The sequence below is a fragment of the Thamnophis elegans genome, chromosome 10, assembly GCF_009769535.1.
Source record: "Thamnophis elegans isolate rThaEle1 chromosome 10, rThaEle1.pri, whole genome shotgun sequence".
NCBI lineage: Eukaryota > Metazoa > Chordata > Lepidosauria > Squamata > Colubridae > Thamnophis > Thamnophis elegans.
The window spans coordinates 65,269,056-65,281,856 of NC_045550.1; the positions used below are offsets into that span (position 1 = coordinate 65,269,056).

The 12,801-nt window shown below is 44.9% G+C and overlaps 1 protein-coding gene across 1 annotated transcript in view; it reads right to left on the minus strand.

Annotated features, from left to right (window-relative positions):
• Positions 1-12,801, minus strand: part of EIF4G1 (eukaryotic translation initiation factor 4 gamma 1) — a 189,446-nt gene that overhangs the window by 94,600 nt on the left and 82,045 nt on the right. The window contains 2 exon segments of the mRNA XM_032225132.1: positions 1,066-1,132; positions 4,721-4,813. Of these exon segments, the coding sequence (XP_032081023.1) occupies positions 1,066-1,132; positions 4,721-4,813 (160 nt within the window).

A 12,801-nucleotide genomic window follows, 5' to 3' on the forward strand; every position in this document is an offset into this window, starting at 1 on the left:
AACAATAGCAATAGCACTTAACACTTATATACTGCTTTACAGCCCTCTCTAAATGGCTTACAGAGTCAGTATATTTGCCCCCAACAATCTGGGTCCTCATTTTACCCACCTCGGAAGGATGGAAGGCTGAGTCGATCTTGAATCTGGTGAGATTTGAACCACCAAATTGCAGGCAGCTGGCAGATATAGCCTGCAGTACTACACTCTAACCACTGCGCCACCGTGGCTCAGTATTTCTCACTCCTGTCTTAGCTGACTCATTTTTAAAAAGTCTGCCTCCTAGTAGCCATAGGCTAGAAAGCACAGAGGATCTTTCTTGCCCAGGTTGGCTGAACTGAACTGATAACCATAGAGTCACAACGCTACAGATAGTCCACGATTCAGAACAATTCATTTAGTAACTGTTCAAAGTTACAACAGCAATGAAAAAAGTGACATGACCTTTGTCATAGTCAAGACCTTTGCAGCATCCCCATGATCGTGTGATCAAATTTCAAATGCTTGGCAGCTGTTTCATACTTATGACCGTTGCCGTGTCCCAAGGTCGTGTGAGCCCCTTTTGCGGCCTTCTGACAAGCCAAAGTCAATGAGGAAGCCAGATTCACTTAACAACCTTGTTACTAATTTATCAACTGCAGCGACTCACTTAACAAAGGTGGCCAAAAAGGCCGTAAAATGAGGACAAATCTCACTTAACAAATGCCTTACTTAACAACAGAAACTTTGGGCTCCATTGTGGTCGTGGGTTAAGAACTACCTGTATTCCCTTCCGGATTCAGTAATGCAAAACAAAGCATAGAAAGGGAGGAAATAAAATTATTGCATAAGGCAACAAAACTGAAGCACAAGGCAAAAGAACGAAAAGGAAATACAGCTTCCTTTAGAATCATAGAGTAATTCTCTATAAAAGGGAATTGCATTCTAACCTCTACGCCATCATGGCTCTTTTAACTGTTATAAGTTCAACTCCAACCCTCTCTATGGACAGAGAAAAGTGAGGTTGAGTCTGCACTTCACACACACACACATATCATCCAGTTCAGCCGTATCAATGTTCCATCGTACCTTGGCGGACAATAACTGCTACATGAGGTGTCTCCCCGTTGGCCTGTGGCTCTGAACCGCTTCCGGCCTAGGAAAACAGAGGAGGAAAGAAGGATTAGCAAGACTTAGGAAAACAAATATGAACCTCTCTCTCTCTCTCTTCCCCTCCCTCTCCCTCTCCCTCTCTCTCTCGTATGAAGAATAAAATATATTTTGATATAAAACTTCTCACGCCATCTTTTAACAGAACCATGTTTTATGCCGCCTACTCAACTTGGACCATGTGACTGATGGGTTGGGAAAAGGGAGGAAAACTTTTACTTTTAATTAGGCGAAAACCGTGGGAACGTTTAGAGTCGGTTTTCACCAGTCTAGGCCAATATGATATGTCCAATAAACTTGTTCTTTGAGGAACCTGCTTGCCTCGCAGTTCTCTTTCCTATGGGTGTAATACCCTGACACCCTGATTTAGGAGCACACAAGGAAATGCCAGCTGGCACCACCACTAGTAGCAACTGTTTGGGAGAAGGATGAAAACCCTTGTGCAGATCAAGTCGTATTACCTTCCTGTATAAAGGTAGTCCTCGACTTATGACCACAATTGAACCCAAAATTTAGGTTGCTGTTGTGGCCCAGCAGGAGCCGTTGGAGCTGCCACCAGACTCCAACAGCGAGGGGCCCTATGAGTCGGCTCTGGAGGATGTGGAGGACCCTGGACAGGGTTCCGACTCCGAGCAGGGTGCAGAGAGGCTGGTTAGCCACCAGGGAGGCTCCTGAGCCTTGGAGCAGTGGGGAGGAGACAAGGGAGTGTGATCCTGACGTCATGCATTGGAGCAGTGGGGAGGAGACAAGGGAGTTGGTTCTGGATATCCGGCAACGGCTGTGGAGGACCCTGGACAGGGTTCCGACTCCGAGCAGGGTGCAGAGAGGCTGGTTGGCCACCAGGAGGCACCTAAGCCTTGGACCAGTGGGGAGGAGACAAGGTAGAGTGAGCCGGACGCCAGCAGTGAGTTGTTCCTGGATGCCCGGCACCGAAGAGCTAATAGGCGTCAGGAACAGTTGCACAGTTACAGGAGGTAATTGCACTCAGCTGGTGGCCATTAGGCTCCTCTCCAGACTATAAAAAGACTGCTTGTGCACACGCCCCTCTTGCAGAAGTCAACGCAGGAATCAATGTCGGAGAACATTATGGTGAGCTTGGTAGGCTGGATTGCTGCCAAGCCTTATCTGTGCCGGTTTGCTGCCAAGGACCGGTCTGTCTGTTAATTAAATGCCGTAACTTATCTTTGGCTCAGAGTGTGTGTTGGTGTGGGACGAGGGGGGTCAGAACAGGTTGCTAAATGAAACAATTGCTAAATGAGTTTACCCCCTTTGAGGACTTTTCCTGCCACAGTTGTTAAGTGAATCATTGCCTTTGTTAAATTAGTCACACAGTTGTTCAGTGAATCTGGATTCCCGACTCTGACTTTGCTGGTCAGAAGGCCGAAAAAGGGGGTCACGTGACCTTGGGGGGGACGACAGCAACAGTCCTCAAATGGTCACAAATATGAACCAGTCCCCTGAGAATCGGAACTTTGATCAAGCGACCATGGGGAGGTTACGGTTGTAAGTCACTTTTTCAGTGCCACACTGTCACTAAATGAACTGTTGCAAGTCAAGGACTTTACCTGTATGATGTGAAAGCAACAACTGGATAGAAAATTGCCACCCCGCAATATCAAACAGAACTAGTTAAAGACTGTATGATAAAGTGGGCCCAAAATTTTGAAGAACCAATAATGGGAAATATACATGGGAAAAGATCTGGGTAAGAAATGTAAAGTTTACACAAGCCCAAAATTTGAGAGAAAACTTTTATAAGATGTTTTATAGATGGCATTTAGATCCTAAAAAACTGGCCTCTATGTAACCGAATTTACAACCTAAATGCTGGAGATGTGATTGTGCTGATGCTACATACTATCATATATGGTGGACTTGTAAAAAGGTTAAAGCCTTTTGGATAAAAATATGGTGGCTTATGCAAAATGTTCTTTAAAAAAGGATAAAGTTTACCCCTCAGTTATTTTTGTTAGGTATAATTACTGACTGTACAGTTGTAGAGATTAGCCTGATTTTGCATTTAATAACCGAAGCAAGACTGCTGGTGGCGCAATACTGGAAGAAGGAAGATTTGCCTACTATTCAAGAATGGACATTGAAAGTAACAAACCTAGCTGAGATGGCTAAAATATCAGCATATCTCAAGGACCATTCCAATGAGAGATATAAACTGGAGCGGAGAAGACGGATTGACTATACTCAAAATAAATATGGGACTAAGAAATTCCAGATAGCTTATGACTAAAGAAACAAGGAATGGATATGATTTGTTTAGAGCTAGCCTAGCAAAGAGGAGTTAAAGCTCAAATGAAAGATGATATTAACTTTTTTTTAAAGTTTATTTTAGAATGTTTTTGTTAAAGATTTATACCCTGTATTGGTTCTGGGAAGTCGGGGAGGGAGGAGGGGGGGGGGGAGGGAAGTAAATATTTGTAAAAGTTTTTTTTTTTCAAAATTCTCAATAAGAAAATAAAAAAAATATCAAGGTTTGCCTTCACCTTGAAAAAACGCACACACCTGATTTGAGCAGCCTGTGCAATATGGACAACACTGAGCCGAAATCGCACGGGCCCTGAGAGGCATTCTGATGCCCCATATTAGTGTGGCAAAACGGCCTCCCTGAATTGCGACTGTGGGGCTGAAAAACAAACTATCCAACATATAGCATCAGAGTGACAAAGCAAAGTTTATAATAGAGACTTTGCTCATTTCCTGGCTGTGACGAAGCAAAAAAACATATTATCTGTAATCTAGACATCTACATTTATAGCATTTTATATTTCACATTTTTATCTGTGTGTTTTAATCAAAATGTGACGTGAATGTGCCATACGATAAATAACAATCATCCCAATACCTCAGGGGCTGCCACAAAGAAGGGGGGGGGGGTCAACCTATTCTCCAAAGCATCTGAAGGCAGGACAAGAAGCAATGGGTGGAAACTAATCAAGGAGAGAAGCAACCTAAGGAGAAATTTCCTGGCCTTTAAACAATTATTCAGTGGAACTGCTTGCCTCCAGAAGTTGCGGTTGCTCCAACACTGGAAATTTTTAAGAAAATATTGGATAAGCATTTGTCTGAAGTGGTGTAGGGCAGTGGTCCCCAACCTTTTTATCGCCACGGACCAGTCAGCCTTTGATAATTTTACCGTGGCCCGCTGAGCGCGCGCAGGGGTGGGGGGGCGTTGTTCGCGACGACACATTGATTGCGTACCTGCGCGGGGCTCTCTTCCCTGGAGCTTTTGCGCACGGCCCAGGAGCCTTTGCGCTGCAGCGATCATGTCCCCCGGCCGCTGCACGGCCCGGTGCCAGGTACTCCACGGCCCGGCACCGGTCCGCGGACCGGGGGTTGGGGACCACTGGTGTAGGGTTTCCTACCTAGGCAGGGGGTTGGACTGGAAGACCTCCAAGGTCCCTTCCAACTCTTAAGATTGCTACTAGTGCTCACCCATAAGAAAAGTTGGCTGTGGTTTAGTCCCGGAACTTTTGTATTATAAACACAAAGGTACTTGCTATCAGCCAAAGCGGGAGACGTTTGGAAGAGAAAATGGAGTTGAGGAAAGAAACTGCCTTACCTGAGGAGGAGTTGGGGTAGAAGAAGTTCTAGCGCCCGACATTATTTCGTCTGTGATATCTTTGCCACCCTGATTTGGATCTCGTATTCGGATCTGCTGGACCAGAAAAAGGGGGGGGGGGGAGAGAGAGAAAAAATATGCTTTACACAGGATAGACAAAGCTTAGAGAGATGCCTACAAGCATTTTGGGTCTAATGTAACCATGAGGATATAGGCATCGACAACCACCCCTTAATCCAGGGGTCCCTGATTCTCGGGCCAATAGCAGTAGCACTTAAGACTTATACACTGCTTTACAGCCCTCCCTGAGCGGCTTATAGAGTCAGCATATTTGCTCCAAACAAACTGGGTTTTCATTTTACCCACCTTGGAAGGATGGAAGGCTGAGTCAACCAGAAGGAAGGAAGGGAGGGAGGGCAGTAGCAATAGCATTTAGACTTATATACCACTTCACAGTGCTTTACAGCCCTCTCTGAGCAGCATATTTGCCCCCAACAATCTGGGTCCTCATTTTACCCACTTCGGAAGGATGGAAGGCTGAGTCAACCTTGAGAATCGAACTGCTGGCAGCTGCTGATCAGCAGAAGTAGCCTGCAGTATTGCACTCTAAACACCGCACCACCAAGGCCCGCAGTGCCTTGGAACCGTATAGCGGAAGTGACAGGCGAGTACACCTGCGAATCCTCACTTGCGCCAGCAAGCGCATAGCCCCGCGTTCCATTTGCGGAAGGGGTGGGTGCAGAGTCCCATCAATTGTGCATATGGAACTGCACGGATGCTTGCTGGAACCGTCTCCTCTCCCAGCACTCCGGCCGGTCCACAATGCCGGAAAAGTTGGAGAGAAGTCTGCCTTAATGGGTCCAACCCACCCCCCCAATTCCTGAGCCCAGCATAGTTACTCTATTTTTCGGACTATAAGACGCACCAAGATTTTGAAGAGGTAAATTTAAAAAAAAAGATTTTGCACTCTGCAGGCCTCCTAAACCCTCTGCACGCCCAGTTTTTTGTGAAAAGTGGGCCATGCGGAGAGTTTGAGAGGCCTGCAAGGTGCTGCTGGGGGGGTTGGTGGGGCCTGTTTTTTGTGAAAATGAGCCCATTTGTTTTGGAAAAAAAAAACAGGGCATGCATAAGCTTTTGAAAGCTTGTAGAGTGCGCCTGGAGACTGGGGGAAAGGGGGGGAGCAAAAGCGAGCAAAAAATGGTCCCTTTTTCGCTTGTTTTTGGCTTCCCCAGCCCCCAAGACTACTTTGCAGGCCTCCCAAACCCTCTGCACGTCCATTTTTGCAAAGAAACGGGATGCGCTGGGGCAGGGTTTCGGGAGGCCAAAAATGTTGGATTCAATGTATAAGACGCAGCCAGATATTCATCCTCTTGGGGGGTGGGAGGTGCGTCTTATACTCTGAAAAATATGGTAAGTTCCAAGAACGGTAGCACAAAAAAAAAAATGAGCCATGAGCAGAGAATCCCTGCGGATGCTTAGGATGTATTTCAAGCTACCACTCCTCGGGGACGCTGTTAAGACTCTCTGGGTCTCCTCGTTTCTTGACACTTCTGTGGCCTTCTCTAATCTCACCTTACAGGCTGCACGGCGACGTAAAAGAGATTCTGGCCCACCAGCTATTTTACAAGGAGAGACAATCCTGAAGGCGGAGGTGAGGAAAAGGAACTGCCAGCTGCCCGAGGACCACGTCAAGGCCTGAAGTCAACCAACAACAACTTGTCCTTGGCAAGGGCTTCACGCTACCCATGACAGGGGGCTAACCTCCCGGAAGCCAGCTGCCATGTCTTTCAAAACTTGGCACTTCTCCCGAGCTCGCCCTCCCTCCCGCCCTACCACAGGGCTGAGGCCAGGAGGAAGCACTTTCTTCCTCCTGGCCCTAAACGCCCAGGGTGGGTGGCTGCAGGAGGGAGGAAAGGGAAGGCAGATCCTTAGCAGCCAACGATGAGGTCACAACCAAGCACTGTTTGCCACACCTGGACACAGTAGCTGAGTGAGCAAATCAAAGCCTTCATTAGGGCTCAGGGGCCAGGAAGCACAGCCATTAAATACAGAGACCTGATATTGTAAACACGGCTTTAAAAAAAACTGCACTAAAGTATGTAAGAGACAGTCGGTGTGTTGTTGTTAGTTGTGAAGTCGTGTCCAACCCATCGCAACCCCATGGACAATATTCCTCCAGGCTTTCCTGTCCTCTCCCATCCTCTGGAGTCCATTTAAGCTCTTGCCTCTGCTTAGGTGACTCCATCCATCCACCTCCTTCTCTGCCGTCCCCTTCTTCTTTTGCTCTCCATCATTCCCAGCATGAGGCTCTTCTCCAGGGAGTCCTTCCTTCTCATTAGGTGGACAAAGGATTTGAGTTTCAGAAGAAGATAGATAGATAGATAGATAGATAGATAGATAGATAGATAGATAGATAGATAGATAGATAGATAGATAGATAGATACTGGAGAGAGAGAGAGAGAGAGAGAGAGATTCAGTGACTCCATCCATCCACCTCATTCTCTGTCGTCCCCTTCTTCTTTCGCCCTCAATCTTTCCCAGCATGAGGCTCTTCTCCAGGGAGTCCTTCCTTCTCCTTAGGTGGACAAAGGATTTGAGTTTCAGAAGATGATAGTTACATAGATAGATACTGTAGAGAGATAGAGATAGATAGATAGATAGATAGATAGATAGATAGATAGATAGATAGATGGATGGATGGATGGATGGATGGATGGATGGATGGATGGATGGATGGATGGATGGATGGATGGATGGATAGATAGATAGATAGATAGATAGTGCTAGCTTCAGTGACTCCATCCAGCCACCGCATTCTCTGTCGTCCCCTTCTTCTTTTGCCCTCCATCGTTCCCAGCATGAGGCTCTTCTCCAGGGAGTCCTTCCTTCTCATTAGGTAGCCAAAGTACTTGAGTTTCCTCTTCAGGATCTGGCCTTCTAAAGAGCAGCCAGGGTTGATCTCCTCTAAGACTGACCGGTTGGATGGCCTTGCAGTCCAAGGGACTCGCAGGAGTCTTCTCCAGCACCAGAGTTCAAAGGCCTCCATTCTTTGGCGCTCAGCCTTCCTTATGGTCCAATTTTCACAACCATCCATTGCAACTGGGAAAACCATAGCTTTGACTATACGCACTTTTGTTGGCAGGGTGATGTCTCTGCTTTTTAGTATGCTGTCTAGATTTGCCATAGATTTCCTCCCCAGAAGCATCTTTTGATTTCTTGGCTGTGGTGATCTTGGAGCCCAGAAAAATGAAATCTGTCGCTACCTCCATTTCTTCCCCATCTATTTGCCAGGAATTGTGAGGGCCGGATTCCACGATCTTAGTTAGTATGTAATGTACGCTAACTGAGATACAAACGGCACTGGCAATCACCAAAATGTGTGAATGTCTGCAGAGACCCCTCAATCCTCCAGGCCATGGTTGTTGCTAAGGTGGTTCCCCCCCCCCAAAAAAAAAGGTAACTGGACTTTCTTGGGGTTCCCCTCCCCCTCCCATTGGAAAACCTTTTTTGCTTCTCATCAAATAAGGTTTCTTTGGTTCTTCTGAACTTCAGTTCTTTTGAGGAAGTGTTCCAGATTAGAAGCAAATCACACAAACAAAAAAAACGTTTTCAAGGAAATAACCAAGAAATTCCAATCTCTGTTTGGAAAAGCACTTTTGGGGTGACAAAAATGTGCGAGAAACTTCATCCTTGGGTAGGACAGATACGACAATGATAGCGCCAAATTGGGCAGCCTAGATTGCCAACAGACAAAAACCGTGACCGAGATTGTGCTTTTTACACAGCAAATTGTTTAAAATGGGACCCATTTTTAAATCCTTCCTTGATTTCCTATAGAGAGGGCAATAAAAGAGCACCTGGCTTAGGTGAGCATCTCTCTCTCCATGCAAACATAGATACTGCTGAAAAGGAGTAATTTTTATATCATCTCCGCAGGACTGCAGAGGGTGGACCATCTACCCTGGTCAAGGTGAAGGCCTGATGAAATTTCAGAATTAGGTATAATGGCACACAAGCCATTTGAGACGAATGTCAGGCCTGCAGCCATCTTTTCTTTTGGATCTTTGGCCTGCCACACTTTCTAATATTCTACTATGCATTTTCTATTGTGGGGAAATGAGAGGTGGGATTCTAAGGAGTTAGATGCTATGTGGCCATAACAAAATTCTTTCTAGAAAGCCAAGGTCATCCTTTGTCTTTGCACCTCTGCACCTGACCGGAACTGGATGGGTAGAACAGCCAGTGGACAAGTGGACCATGTGATGGACTTGTGGGTGTGGGGGGGGGGCAAGATCTTGAACATTCAATTGGGTGGGGGAAACTGGGAAGCTTTCAGATTCAGGTTTTCCCAGATGTGCCAACGTGGCTCTCTTAATAAATTGGAACTTCGAGCAAAACTTTGCCTTGGACTCGGCTTTACTTTTGGATGCTATTTGACACCCTGACAAGGCTTCCCTAAAGGCTTCTGCAGCAGATAACAGAGCTCTGGATCGATCGATAACAATCGGCTGCAGAAGCCTTTTAGGAAAGCCTGGCCAGCTGCAGAAGGAGTTCCTGAAGGCGTCTGAGAGCGAAAAGGAGGCCAGAGGAGGCATGACACCCCCCCAAAAAAATAAGACCTGGTGCCTTTTGGAGTGGCCAAAAAAATATAAGACAGGGTCTTATTTTCGGGAAAACATGGTAGGCTTACACTGGTTCGAAAATCAATATGCCATATCCTAACATCCTACCCTGATGATGTTACCTAGCTGGGTAATGAAATGTCTGCAAGAAACAAGCAAGCTCAGAGAGCACCAAGGACCCTTCATTTCAACCCTGAGGTGAAAATATCCAATTTTGTTGTATTTATTTTATACAATAAAGGCTATACGAATACAAAAATATCCTCCTTTGTTAGTATCAATATCCCATCGTTTAAGATGACGCTTGGCATTTTCAAAGCCCTAATGGACAGACACTTTCCACCAAAGGTACTAAGGACTGGAGTTTGCCATTTCCTTTTCTTAGCCATGTTGATTTAAAACAGTCTCTGAGAATCAGTGGTGAGGTAAGAAAATCAGAGGAGAGATTAAAATAAAAAATGGTGTGATTGTTGCGTTTTTTCTCTTTTAATATGCTGTATTGTTTATTGTTTGTTGTTTCCCCCTCCCTTTTGAATTGTGAGCCGCCCTGAGTCCCCTTAGGGAAAAGGGCGGCATACAAATAAAGGCAAAAGTAAAAAAAAGTAAAGTAAAAAAAATCAATGTCAACCAGTAATTAAGAAGATAGAACTGGGGTTTGGCACTCAGAGAAATCAAATCTGTCTCTAACCGCAAAATAGCATTCTTGGTGCATTATGGAGCTGTGAACGCTGCTGTTATAAATTTGGACTGGAAAGTTTCCAGGATATTAAACTTTGCAAATTGGAATACCATAAAGAAGCCGAGAGATGACCTCAGCCAGAAAAACCTTGCAAGCTGCAGAATAAAATGTGTTCCCCCGTTAAAACAGAGCATCTCAAAGGCAGCTGTGAACTTACATTAGATCACTCTTGCCCAATAATTAAACATATGTCCCCCAAGATAAGGAAGCCTGAAACCGCACCCCCAAATACTTAAAATATGTACCACATCTACGGGGGGGGGGGTGTCCCTTTAATTTGCCATTTACGTAATCTATTATTGGGTCATGCAAACACTATGGTTTTTGAGACAGCTAAGTCTTCAATTGACCAGGATTTCTGTTGGCTAAAGCAATACAGGTGTTACATCCATTGTGCCCATTCTGGCAAGGTTTTTTCTCTCTTTTGCTATGGTTGTTAAGCGAATCAGTGCAGTTGTTACCCGAATATGGGTTCCTCCGTTGAGTTAGCTTGTTGGAAGCCCGCTGAGGAGATTGGCGAGCGCGTGAGCCTGGGATGCTGCAAACCGTCACAAGTACATGCCAATTTGACTAGCTTGGAAGAGTGCTGTGAGGTCCTTAGTTCTCCCGAGCATGATTGTTTTCTTGCAGACATTTCATTACCCAACTAAGTAACCTTATCAGTGCTACAAGGGAGATGCTGTGAGTCCTGTAAGCCCCCATCTCTGAATTATAAGTCTATTTCTCTTCTCTTCTCAGTGCCTGACTCCTACCTTTTTTCTCTTTCCTAGGAAGTTATACCATCTGCTTATTTTAATAAGTCTTAACCAACACTAAACCAGAGGGACAGGAAGAAAAAACAAGAGTTCAGCGAGAAGGATGTTCATAGGTTGTCATTTTGTTCCTCACCCTTTTTGCTGAGTGAGCAAAGGCCAGGGATGGGCACCCTCCTTACATCAAGGTGTGAAACTTGTTAGTGACACAGGGACATCACAAAGCTTTGAAAACCAAATCGTCTGCAAACGCCTGCAATTTGCATTCTTCCTTTCTTATTTCCACGCCCGTTATCTCTTTATCCTGTCTTACATTTCTATTTAGTACTTCCAACGTCAATAAGAATAGTAATGAGGACAGCAGACATCCTTGTCTTATACCTTTCATAAGCCTTTCAGTCATATCTCCATTTACCATCAGCATTGCACTTTGTTTATAACATATTGTCTTAATCATATTCATAAACCTCTCCCCCAAATCCATAACTTTTAGTTGCATCAACGTAAACTGCCAGTTTACATTATCAAACGCCTTCTGTGCATCGAGAAAATCAATGCCGTTTGTTTCTCTGGATGTGCTTCATAATATTCCAATCTCCTAGCTTCCGAAAGGGAGAGGTTGGACACCCTAGATTTCTTTTTTAGCACCAGGCAATAAATCTCTTTTTTCTACAACCTTTTAAGAATATTCTTTCGTGCACGGGAATTCACTGGAGAAAGCAATCGCGTTTGGAATAATAGTAAGCTGCACAAGGAGTCCTCGACTTGCAACAACAGTTGAGCCCCAAATTTCTGTTGCTAAGTGCAACATTTGTTAAGTCCCCATTTTACAACCGTTCTTGCTGCATTTGTTAAATGAGTCATTCCAAGTTGTTAAGTTAGCAACACAGTTGTTACATGAATCAGACCTCCCCACTGACTTAGCTTATCAGATGTTCGCAACAGGGGAATCATCGCATGACCCTGGGACACTGCAACCGTCATAAATATGAGTCAGTTGCCAAGCGGCTGGAATTTTGAACATATGACCCTGGGGGATGCTGCAATGGTCTTAAGTGTCCCTTCTTTCAGCGCTCTTGTAACTTCGAATGGTCGCTAAATAAACTGTTGTTAAGTCGAGGACTACCTGTGAAAGGAAACCAGGCTGCAAAAGAACAGGGTGGCTGGACACCATCAAAGCTGACACCAGCCAGAGCAGAGAGCAACTCAAAGTAGTAGTGAGAAATGGAAAGATGTGGAGAGATGGGGCCTATGGGATCGGCAAGAGTTAGACACAACAAAATGATTAAATGATCATCTTCATCAAAGAAGATGGATTTGTGTTCACTTCATCTCTGGTTCTGAATTTATTTTCCACATCCTATTGGCAGGTTAATATTGTGTTTCCCAAAAAATAAGACCGGGTCTTATATTATTTTTTGCTCCCAAAAATAAGCGTTAGGGCTTATTTTCTGGTTGGATCTCATTTTTGGGGAAACGTGGTTATCTTCTCACCAAACCTGAGGTTGTATCCATTTTTCTCTTGGCCTTAAAATAAGGTGCAATTTGTAAGTGTGCCAGGGAGGTAATTTATCCTTTCCTGGCTTGTTAACAGCCACAGCGGCAAAACCTGTTTTACCACAAATGGCCATTTCTTTGACGGCATAGGGAATAGGAAGGAAGCCTCCCACTCGCTGTTTTAAATGGTTTTTTTTTTTCAGGGAACGGGAAAAACCGGCTCACTGAAGTTCAGTCCCCTAGAATTAAAATTTTGACAGAACCACTTCAGGTACTGCAAACAAGGTTTTGGGAATCATCCCTTCCATAAAACAAAATAGGAAATTAAATGCAGTTTTTTTTTGGGGGGGGGGGGAAGTGATGGAGCTGGCACAATTATGGCAAAATTAACCATTTTAAACAAGAGAAAAGAATGTAGTTTTCTTTCTATTTGGAAGCCACTTCTAGACTCAAAACAAGAAATATATATA